This window comes from Bos grunniens, chromosome 8 (assembly GCF_055505025.1).
Source record: "Bos grunniens cultivar Pamir isolate PY7600 chromosome 8, Bosgru_T2T1.0, whole genome shotgun sequence".
Classification (NCBI taxonomy): Eukaryota; Metazoa; Chordata; class Mammalia; order Artiodactyla; family Bovidae; genus Bos; species Bos grunniens.
The window spans coordinates 21,282,895-21,295,102 of NC_141172.1; the positions used below are offsets into that span (position 1 = coordinate 21,282,895).

At 43.5% G+C, this 12,208-nt stretch overlaps 1 protein-coding gene across 1 annotated transcript; it reads right to left on the bottom strand.

Moving 5' to 3' along the window:
• Positions 1-2,032: 2,032 nt before the first annotated feature.
• On the bottom strand, positions 2,033-5,378 carry LOC147366759 (interferon omega-1-like). Its single transcript, XM_086414284.1, has one exon. The coding sequence runs from the start codon at positions 3,829-3,831 to the stop codon at positions 3,169-3,171; it is 663 nt and encodes a 220-aa protein (XP_086270410.1). The 5' UTR covers positions 3,832-5,378; the 3' UTR covers positions 2,033-3,168.
• Between the last annotated feature and the right edge of the window lie 6,830 nt (positions 5,379-12,208).

Below are 12,208 nucleotides of genomic sequence, written 5' to 3' on the forward strand. Positions count from 1 at the left end.
ACTTAAACTTTTATTGACAACCCTGAGGACCAGTAGTATCCTACCATTGTGCACAATGCTGGGTGGGAATAAGAAATGGAGACTTGCTCCTGCTCTGGGGAGTCAATTCCTACCCATCTAAGGGACTCTCAGAAGGTCCTGATGGAGGATGTGTGTAGGGGAGGGGAGTTTAAAATGAAAAGAAAGACTTTGATCTTAAAAAGTACAGATTATAGGAAATTCTTAAAATAATAAAGGTTGAAATATGCTGAATGAAATGTATAAATTGGTGGGATCTTTGTTGATCAATTTTTAAAAATGAACCCTGGCTTGTTACTGCAGGAACTTGGATATACCTCAATAACAATATTTTCTGTGCAGCCATTGACATATTGATTTTTAAAATCTTTCTTAGAAAATCATACTATTTGAAGACAGACAATATACCTATTGCCAGTAACTAACCTCCTTTTCAAATCTCAGCTACACGTACGTCCATGGTGGTGAATAAAAGATATGCTGGGTGTGCACAAGATAGTTCAGCATATGTCAAATGGTCAAATATCAAAGTTTTGGCTTAGGTTCTGGTTCAAGATGGCAGAGTAGAAGGACATGCACTCATCTCCTGCAAGAGCAACGAAATCGCAACTAGCTGTTGAACAACCATCCAGAGGAGGACTCTGGAGCCTGCCAAAAAAGGATGCCCCACGTCCAAACACAAATAAGAAACTACAAGATCCAGGAGTCTCTCAAGCACAATAAAAATAAATCCCATACCTGCCAGATGGGAAACCAACAAACTGGAAAACAATAATACCAGAAAAGTTCTCCCACTATTGTGAAGGTTCTGAGCCTCATGTCATGCTTGCAAGCCTGCAAAGGGACTGGGAATCCCCAGGCAATCTGACTCTGAAGACCAGTGGGATTTGATTACAGGACTTCCACAGGGTGGTGGGAGAGACTCTTCTTTCAGGGGACAAACAAAATCTTGCATGCACCAAGACCCAGGGGAAGGGAGCAGTGACCCCACAGGAGACTGAACCAGACCCACCTCCTAAAGTTGGAGTCTCCTAGGGAAGTGTGGGTCAGCAGTGGCTTGCCCTGGGGACAAGGGTACTAGCAGCAGCAATCCTGGAAGGTGGCCCTTGGTGTGAGTCTCCTTGGAGGTTGCCGAAAATCAAGCACCTCATTCATTAATCATGTTTCTCACTTCTTTAGTATGAGAAGAGGTAAAACTGGCTTCTGAACCATTTCTTGGGTTTTGTTCTTTCAGTAGCAAAACAGAGGCTCTAGGACGTGACATTGCCAGCAAGTATGGACAAAGGATTTTATGGAAAGGAGAACTAGGATCCAACCTGGGACAGCCCAGAACTGGAGAGCAGAACCACACACTTCACAGCCCCTGCTCTTTCCTTCCTGCCTCTGCTTGTGTTTGATTATCTGCACTGATATGCGATCTCTATTCTTTCCCTAGTATCGTATTTATGTTAGATCAAGCATTTTCTACCAATTCATCTTTCTCAAAGAGTTTTTTATGAACTCACAGGAATGTTTTTCGGAGAAGGCATTGGCACCCCACTCCAGTACTCTTGCCTGGAGAATCCCATGGATGGAGGAGCCTGGTGGGCTGCAGTCCATGGGGTCACTAAGAGTCAGACACGACTGAGCGACTTCACTTTCACTTTTCACTTTCATGCATTGGAGAAGGAAATGGCAACCCACTCCAGTGTTCTTGCCTGGAGAATCCCAGGGTCGGGGGAGCCTGGTGGGCTGCCGTCTATGGGGTCATACAGAGTCGGATACAACTGAAGTGACTTAGCAGCAGTAGCAGCAGCAGGAATGCTTTTAGAAGTATGAAACCCAGAAATTGGAATGCTCTTCAGCATACAGCAAAGGAACGTTCTCACACTGAGAGCACTATGGAACTAGCACCCAAGTGGAAAAGAAAATTCCTTTGTCAGGGGCCAGCACCTTTCCATGCTGCTCTCCAGTCGCTGTCTCAGGGCAGCTGTCCTGTCTCCTCCCTGAGGGCAGCCACTCCGTGATTCTCACAGTCCTGATGATTTCTGCCAGGAGCACTTGATGCCTCTTGTGTGATATGGACTCATTGAATCCAAACAGTAATTGTATGAAAACCACTCTTACTGTCCCCATATTAAAGATGAGGACACTGACCTGTTGTGTTTGTGAGATTTTTCAGGGTCACACTGTTGGTAAATAGCAGAGGTGGGATTCAGAGGTTTTGGAATTTCTAGAACTCTCCTTTCACTTGGGCTCTCTTCCTGTGGCTTCCACTCTGACTACACCATGCAGCTAGAAACCAGCACAGAACAGAGCTCCTGTGTGGAGGCAGTGAAGGTATTGTGTAAGGGAGTGAATTGCTCAGTAAGGCAGTGCTGAGGAGAAGGTGGAAGGCAGAGTATTGGAGTCAGGAGCAGCCAGTCAACACCATATGGCATCAGCTTTCCTGCAGGAGGTGACTGCTTCCCTCAGATATGTCTATCAACCATTCTTTAATGAGTGGGTATAAATTGGTTATGCCTGTGACATCAAGACTAACCATTTTCTACAATTTCATAATTTCCTGTCTAACATTTTTTTTTTTGCACCCTCCACAGCTTAGAGGATATAAGTTCCTCAACCAAGGCACCCTGGAGGAAAAACTCAGAGCCCTAACAATGGCACCCACAGAAAATTCTCAGAATTCCACCTTTTGACAAACATGTCCTAGAAAATGATAGAAATGTTCCACAGTATAAAGCGAACAAATACTATTTTGTGCAATGTATATGTAGACACAATAGGATTCAGGTTTTCAAAATAAAATTTCAAAATAAAAATTCAAGAAATTTATCTTGATAACTATTTAATAAATAAATAACAATTTTAATGAAATAGGGAATATATTTTTTAAATTTCAATACATACACATATTTTATATGAAAATATAAATATGATGAGATAAAATATTACATTACATTAACTAAAGAAAGAATAAATAAATAACATCAGGGCAGTCATCGCTTATGGATTGATACCCCTGTACTTGATTACTTTCTTATTACTACTGATATGTATTGGCTGAGTTAATTCAATAAATTTGGTGGCTAAAGCAGAATTCAGAGTCTTCTGAAATGACCCCGGGTGAGTTACAAGGATGATGTGGCATCTTAGTCAGTGAGAGTCATGTCAAGGTGAGTTCAGGTCTCCATCCATCATTCTTAACCTTTCTTGCAAGCTGGTTGATGAAGACAAGGATCTCATGATTTCCACTCTGACAATTTCCCAGGCGCAGTCGCTGTATCCCTTCTCTTTCAGGTAGACATGGATGCCCTGGAAGTACCTCTTCACGGCCAGTGTGGGGCCCGTCCTTCCCAGGGAAGAGTCTTCCTCTCCCATCACTTGCCCCAGGCAGGCGTCCAGGTCGTCCAGCTGCTGATGCAGTCCAGTGCGGAGCTGCTCCAAAAGGATGGTGTCCCAGGCAACAGAGGAGCGCTCTGTGTGGATGAGGTTGAAGGTCTGCTGGAGCAGCTCGTGGAGCACAGAGATGGCCTGGGCCTCCTGGAGCTGGCTGCCCTCCACCATCTCCTGGGGGAAAGCGAAGTCTTTTCTGTCCTGCAGACAGAAGCGAGGGGAGAGTCTCCTCATTTGGCCCAGGAGCCTGAGGTTCTGCCTGCCAACCAGCACATGGTTTTGAGACAGGTCACAGCCCAGAGATCCTCCTGGGCCATAGCTGACCAGCAACAGGGCCATCAGTAGAGAGAGCACACAGGCCATGGGGAAGATGAGGCTGCTGCTGGCCTGACAGAGACGGTGTCTGGTGGAACCTTGAGGTAGGTTCTCTGATGCCATGCTTTCTAAGCAAGGCCATTAAACAGGGAACATGGTAATTTTCATTTTCTAGTCATTTCTCTACACTTTTACTTCCTTTTTTTGATTTTCATGTATGTATTCACAATATGATCAAAGAAAACAATCTAAACTACTAATTTTATGTATTTCTCAATAACTTCAAATATTCCCAGCCAAGTGGATATGTATCAATGAAATGAGAAAAATCTTTGTCTTAAGTCAGATGTACTTTTGTAATTACACACATTATTGCTCACTGTCTCTCATGCATAACTGTTGCTCTCCTCTTATCCAGGAACACATTTGTAGCCCTGATCTTAGGCTCCATTTTTCCCTTTTACTTTACATGGGAATCTAGTCTCTCTCAGCTCTGTGGTTTCCGTATTTTTTAGGAATTTACCAGATCACTCTGGCCATTAAGCTCTTTAAAACAAATGATGGGTTTTCTTCAGTGTTTGATTTACAGAAGACGCTGATTATTACGAGTCCAAGATCTTCTTCCATGTTTCTAGAACAAATTCTAGAACAATTTCCTGCAGGTCCCTGTGGTTGTGCTTCAGGGGACCATGACGTCAGGACTGTTACAGATATCACCTTTTCTTTCCACCATTTTCTTTCTGGAGACCTGTTGTCCTCCACAGACTGAGCCAGTAATTCCACCAGAATCCTGGTTCTTCTCAGGAAACATGAGTGAAGAGACTCTAAATCCAGGACAACTCTATTCTCCAAGCAGCACCTCGTAAGGGAGAGATGACATGGAGCCTCACCCTGTCCTCTAGAATGACAGGGTCTGCTTCCAAACCTGCTGGATACCCTCCCTGAGAGCAGGCTCAATCCTCAGAATCCTGAGGGCTTGAAAATCTCCTTTCTGTGGAGGGCCTGTTTACTTGTTGGGAAAAAACTCATCGTCCAGAACCCTTCCCGCTCCCCTGCAGTGTTTGTGTGAAGGACCCTGTTACTCTGTGGTGACTTCCTCTTCTCCTGGTCTGTGTCCTCAGGTGTCCATAGTGTCAGCAGCCCTCAGACGCTAAGAGCAAATGTGTGTTTGTGCAATAAGTGGAGGAATTAATCCAACTGCACTCCCTTAACCTTAATAAAAATAAAAAGGACCCAGGTATCGAACCCGGGTGTCCTGCCTCACAGAACAAGTCTTGGCCATCTGAGCTACCAGGGAAGCCCTAGCCTTGGTAGACAAATAATTTTTATTTGACCAAGTATAGATATAATTATTCAACCCTTTTACTATTGAGCACTTGTTCTACTGAAATTTTCTGAGCTTGAGGTAGGAGATTCAATGATGATGTTGTTTCTGATTAGAAGCTATTTCACAGAACCAAGGGTTGAGCTTCATTTGTTCATTCAGTTCAGTTCAATTCAGTCGCTCAGTTGTGTCTGACTCTTTGCAACCCCATGGACTGCAGCACACCAGGCTTCCCTGTCTATCACCAACTCCCAGAGCTTATTCAAACTCATGTCCATTGAGTCAGTGATGCCATCCAACCGTCTCATCCTCTGTTGTCCTCCTCTCCTCCTTCCTTCAATCATTCCCAGCATCAGGGTCTTTTCTAATAAGTCAGTTCTTCATAACAGGTGGCCAAAGTGTTGGAGTTTCAGCTTCAGCATCAGTCCTTCTGATGGATATTCAGAACTGATTTCCTTTAGGATGGACTGGTTGGATCTCCTTGCTGTCCAAGGGACTCTCAAGAGTCTTATCCAACACCACAGTTCAAAAGCATCAATTCTTTGGTGCTCAGCTTTGTTTTATAGTCCAACTCATATCCATACACGACTACTGGAAAAACCATAGCTGTGTTTGACTAGATGGACCTTTGTTGGTAAAGTAATGTCTCCGCTTTTTAATATGCTGTCTAGGTTGGTCATAACTTTTCTTCCAAGGAGCAAGTTTCTTTTAATTTCATGGTTGCACTCACCATCTGTAGTGATTTTGGAGCCCCCCAAAATAAAGTCTGCCACTGTTGCCATTGTTTCCCCATCTATGTGCCATTAAGTTGTGGGACCAGATGCCATGATCTTAGTTTTCTGAATGTTGCACTTTAAGCCACCTTTTTCACTCTCCTCTTCCACTTTCATCAAGAGGCTCTTTACTTCTTCTTCACTTTCTGCCATAAGGGTGGTGTCACCTGTACATCTGAGGTTATTGATATTTCTCCTGGCAATCTTGATTCCAGCTTATGCTTCATCCTCCCAGAATTTCTCATGATGTACTCTGTATATAAGTTAACTAAGCAGAGTGACAATATACAGCTTTGACATACTCCTTTCCTGATTTGAAACCATCAGTTGTTCCATGTCCAGTTCTAACCGTTGCTTAAGCCAGCTGAATTCCATGGGCACCTCTGTTCCTCTGAGAATTCAGGGCAGTGAGGACCAAGCTAGTAGGTCAGGAGAAATACCCTTTTTTCCTTTACTTGAGTGTAATATTTCATTTAGTTTTTAATAGCCTATATTCACTTAGTGTGGAGAAGGCAATGGCACCCCCACTCCAGTACTCTTGCCTGGAAAATCCCATGGACAGAGGAGCCTGGTGGGCTGCAGTCCATGGGGTTGTGAAGAGTCAGACACGACTGAGCGACTTCACTTTCGCTTTTCACTTTCATGCATTGGAGAAGGAAATGGCAACCCACTCCAGTGTTCTTGCCTGGAGAATCTCAGGGACGGTGGAGCCTGGTGGGCTGCCGTCTATGGAGTCACACAGAGTCAGACACGACTGAAGCGACTTAGCAGCAGCAGCAGCAGCATTCACTAAGTGACTTACTGGACAAGATTTGTCTCAGTGCTCCTGATCTAGTTCTAATTCATCATGAGATAAAGGAAAGTAAAGAAAGCCATAGGGGCTGCATCTCTATCACTTTCAAGACTTTAGATTTTGTTTCTCTTTGCAAGTTTCCTAGAAATTGCAATTGGAGATGTGTTTTGTGGACAAAAACAAAGCAAGTGTAAGTCTTCAATGTCATGAATGTGGAAGAAGGGAAGTGGTTTTCCCCTGACACAGTGACGTATTCTGAGTTAGCAAACTTCAGTGCAGCACAGCTGGGGACAGGGCTGTGGCAGAGGGGGAGGATGAGGCCAGTGTGAACAAGGAAAGGCTGGGACACAGCTGCTTCTGACGGAAGCTCAATAAAGGCTAAGCCCTGGCTCCATTGACTGCTTTCAGCATTGTATATTAGTCGTTTGATGTTTCTTTCATATAACCCACATGTGATCAGTAATAAGGAAAGAAGGAATAAGACACACCCACCAGCTCATAAGAGATTGACAAGCAGAACCCAGTTGTTAGAACAATAACCCTCTCTGGCAGGATCATGGAATCTAGCTTTGCTGAGCATTTGTGTAGGTGATAAATACACCTGGGCACTGAGAAGATGTTTGGGAAAGCTGGAATTAAAAGGAAGGAATTAGATGATTTTAAAGATTCTGATCTTATTCTAGATAATAGTAATTGTGATATTAAAAAATAATAACTATCAGGGTGGGGAGCACATGTGTGCCTGTGGCGGATTCATTTCGGTGTATGGCAGAACCAATGCAATGTTGTAAAGTTTAAAAGTGAAATAAATTTAAAAAAATAATAATAACTGAATTTTATTGCTTGCTACTAATGGACTAGCCACTTTTCTAAGTTCTTTCAAATTTTGACTTGGTCTTCTCATTAACACTATTAGGTTATAGTCAGTCATGCAACTAGAGAGAAACATAAATCTTGACAACCAAACTATTCCTAATGTACCAAAGATACAAGGGAACACCTTAGTGGCTCCACAATGATTTTTCTTAAAGAACCCATCAAAAAAGTCAAGAGTTCAATTGAAGATGATATTTAGGAATGAATGAAACAAGTAGATCCAGGAGAGTGAGATGACAGAGGACCCTAATCCACCTCAAATGCCAAAGGGTACTAGTCTATGGTTTTGTGGGGTGATTCGGGTGTGGTCTGAGTGAACAGAACTAAGTTCTAATCAAAAACACAAAATCACTGGTGTGTAGTTAGAATAGACTAGATATGTCTGTCAAGTGAAGAAGAAAAAGAAAGCATTTCCTAGAGTTTCCTAGAGGTCTAGTCATCAGGATCCTATATTTTCACTGCTGCAGGCCGGGTTCAATCCCTGATTGGAGAACTGAGATCCCACAAGCAGCACAGCAAGAACTCTTAAGATTTTATGAGTTATTTCATCAATGAAATTTAGTGAAATGTTATTAAACCTACAGGAGCTGACTGACTCCTGAAATCTTTGTTGTTTTAACTCTTGACTTTTCCAGTGAGTTTAGGAACAAAGAAAAAGCACCTACCCATTTTAGCTCTGATGTTTCTCCTTCAGGATGACAACTAAAATGTCATTTGCCATCTTGTTCTACACGAATGAAGTCACTATACCCACTGCAGTCCCTGACCTCCAGCACTCCCTGATAGGAGTTAAGGGGGGAGATCAGGAACGAGGCTGGGAAAACTGACACAACAGGCCAGCAGAGAGTTAGATAACTCCCAGAGAAAATTTTTGAACCCAGTTTTTGCAACTTCTCATACTTAGAAAAGCACGGACATCGTTTATAGAGACATCTGTTCCTCCTGACCCTCAGCCTCCTTCTACCAAGATGTGAGCTTGATGCCATGTAACCCTTTACTACAAACACGTGTACACTGACCTCCCGCTAAGGCCTTGAGCAGGTCCTCAGAGCTGAGGAGAGCCTGTCTTCCAGCCTGTAGTCCTCAGGAAGTCTTCCCCCAAAACTGAACTCCTGGCTCTCACACTGCTGGATATTTTTCAGTCGACAAGGACCTCTCCCAGGAGACCTCCTCAGGTCAGCCTGTTGCTCTCGCTCTCATTCTCTTTCATTTCCACCTCCAGTCCAGACGGCTCATCCTGTGGCCCACTGAGTCCAGTGAAGACCCTCTGCTCTTTCTTTTTCCAGCCACTAGTCATGATGTGGGCTTTGAAGAGACCTCATGTGTGACCAAGAGGGAAGAGCACACAGGCTTCTTGGACAGAAGCAGCGCAGGTTTAGTGTATGTGCTGCCGAAGTGAGCACAGCAGCACCGGTTTTGAGGGGCTCCTTATCAGGGAGGGTCTGGAATGAACTCCAGAGTCAGCCTTATGATCTTACATGGTTGTGTTTGTTTAAATTTCTAGCCTCAATCTTTTAAATATCAAAAATAATACTATGGGGTTGAAATAAAAATATTACTTAGGAAATCATTTGTTAACAAAATGATATTTTTAGCAGTAATATAGGAATGGTTTTTGCTTGTGTTAGGGCCCTAATCCTCTGGAAGGGTTCCAAACCGAAAATGTACTTTAAATGTCCTCTATCTTTAAACGTATCTGCTGCTGCTGCTGCTAAGTCGCCTCAGTCGTGTCCGACTCTGTGCAACCCCATAGAGGGCAGCCCAGTAGGCTCCTCTGTCCCTGGGATTCTCCAGGCAAGAATACTGGAGTGGGTTGCCATTTCCTTCTCCAATGCATGAAAGTGAAAAGTGAAAGTGAAGTCGCTCAGTCGTGCCCAACTCTTAGCGACCCTATGGACTGGAGCCTACCAGGCTCCTCCATCCATTGGATTTTCCAGGCAAGAGTACTAGAGTGGGGTGCCATTGCCTTCTCCGTTAAAAATGCTATATGTACCAACTGGAGAGAAGAGAGAGGATCAATCCATCAATGTCCTCTTTCGCAACTGCCCACATTAAATACATGAATTTCCACAAAAATCGTTGTTAATTTTAGAAAACGTGATCTTCCAGTGTGCACATTACTGTCATATGTCCTGCAGGGAAGGCTCTGTCCCACTGTTGCTAAATGTATTAAAGCCCTGCCTGTGTCCCTTCTACGCAAGCTTGTTTGATCTTGTTTGTCCCTCAAAAAGGCAAAGACACCATGATGGAATTTAAGAGCTTCCTTGGATTGCATTGTCCCCAGGCACCTCTTGTCCTGCTGTGTGATAACTTGCTGGGTCCTAAGGAAGAAACAAGTCTGCAGCTGTGACGGGAGTGACCGTCGCCCCTTCCAGGACTCTGCAGGCTGCTGTGGTATGAACGTCACCCATGCTGGGGACACAGCTGGTGGCCAGGCATTCGTGATCTATCTCTGTGCTCTATCTCTGTGCTCTCAGCATCCGCTCAGTCTTCTCATTCTCTGAACAGGAATGTTGTGGAGAAGCACTTGCCTCAGTGCAGCTCATCTGTGTTGTTCCATGTCCTGAGGACCTGCCGCTGCTCCACAAACACTTTAAAGTTCTCTGTTCTCCTTCCAAGTTCTCAAGCTGCTGCTGACTTTCAGCTACATGTTTCCTACACTTTGGGCCTTTTGAGCAAATGAGACTCCTGACCCAGGCAAGCTCCTCCTAGTGTAATCAGCACGTGGAAGAGCCCAGGGAGAGGCACAGAGGAGCCCCTGGTGTCTCCACCATTGTTCACTGTGGTGCAGTTCCCTCTATTTAGTGTGTTTCTTTGGGAGGCTGGACAGTCTGGACCTGCAGTGCTTTTCAGGCAGAGTGGGTGAAGTCATAAGAGAGTGTCTGACAGACCTAGAACATTAACTCAGGTTCTGCTTTTTGGTTGGTGGCTTTGCTGTCTTAAGGGTAAATTCACAACCAGAAAGCGTAATAGAGTGGAGAAGGCAATGGCACCCCACTCCAGTACTCTTGCCTGGAAAATCCCATGGATGGAGGAGCCTGGTAGGCTGCAGTCCACGGGGTCGCTAAGAGTCAGACATGCCTGAGCGACTTCACCTTTCATTTTTCACTTTCATTAATTGGAGAAGGAAATGGCAACCCAGAAAGCGTAATAGAGTGGAGAAGGCAATGGCACCCCACTCCAGTGTTCTTGCCTGGAGAACCCCAGGGTCGGGGGAGCCTGGTGGACTGCTGTCTATGGGGTCGCACAGAGTCGGACACGACTGAAGTGACTTAGCAGCAGTAGCAGCAAGCGTAATAGAGAAGGACACAGCTGTATGAATGGAGAGGACACCTTCATGCAGAGTGAATGAGGAGAGCACACTGGGGATTTCTATACTGGGAGGAGTGAATGATTGTGATATTTGAGTGTAAGAATGAGACCCAGGGGAGCAGAGATGGAGCAGAATGGTGCCATGTATCAGAATCAGCAGATAGGTGCATGGTATGTTATATATGTAGTGTGCTTTATTACTTCATTTTTCACACATGTATATATTATTATTTTATCATGTATATAATTACATACAATCGATGAACACACTTCCCCCCAATACTTTTATTTAGGTTGTTATTGTTTTGCAGTCAGTGAAAGAGGGAGGGTAGAATTCATTATTTCCATTTAGATTTATATGAAAGAAAAGAAAACATGCTCTACCTGTTTAGCCCTCACTCAGTGGGTGATGCTTGGCTAAGTGCTCTTAAATGTTCTGCTTTTTCTGACACTCCAAACACTAGGAACATTTTCACTCACTTTATATTTGAGGAGACTGAGGCTCAACAAAGTTCAGCAATTTCCTTGATTACCCGTCTAGACTCGATGCAGGATCTAATATCACATAGAAATCATTTTTTAACTTTCAGCCCGTTTGATTCTCAGCCCTTTGTTTTCTTCTCCGGTGCTTTGCGGAGATCATTTCTCCAGGTTGGCTCCCAAGTGCACTGGATGCTCCACCTCTGGGCCCTTTGCAGACTCTCCTTTACTTTCTCAACCTTGAGAGTGGCAGGTCCTCGTGAGCTTTAGGTCATCTCATTCTACACGCTAATCCTAAAGCACGACATCCACACAAGCTTCTACCAATGGGAAATGGGAAATCTGTCTTTAGGTGTTTCTTGGGCACTCTATAGACTAATCAGCTTTCTCCCCTTCCCGAGAGGCCTCAACCAGATTCTGATGGGAGAATCCCCTTTTGTCTAGCTCTCATTGTAACAGGAAACTTAAATAATTAAGCATGATTATTGCTTTTATACCTTTCTCTTCCAAACTAAACCCTCCAAAAGAAGAGGTTTCATATTTGGTTTTTCCACCTCTGTGTTTTCAGAACTGAAAGTATATCTAAGATATATATATATATATATATATATATATATATATATATATATATCTGATATAGAAATAAACAATTTTAAATCGGATATCTGACATAGAAATATGCAGTTTTAAGTTATAACCTGCTGAAAGAAGTGAGTAATGAGTAGAATTCTTCATCCATGTTTCAGTATGCATTGTGAATTTAAGCTATTTCTTTTTATAAGAGTAACAATTCCAAGCTGTCTTCTGGGGAAGAGTTTTGTAAATTAAAAGAGAAAATAATTTGAAAAACAATAAAGATAAGTATCTTTTCTTCTATTTGAATACATTATAAATTTGAACATGATAGTGTATGAACAAAACTATTCTAAATACCATACATGG

Coding starts and splice junctions, on each gene's coding strand:
- LOC147366759 (XM_086414284.1), bottom strand. CDS start 3,831: ATGGCATCAGAGAACCTACCTCAAGGTTCCACCAGACACCGTCTCTGT.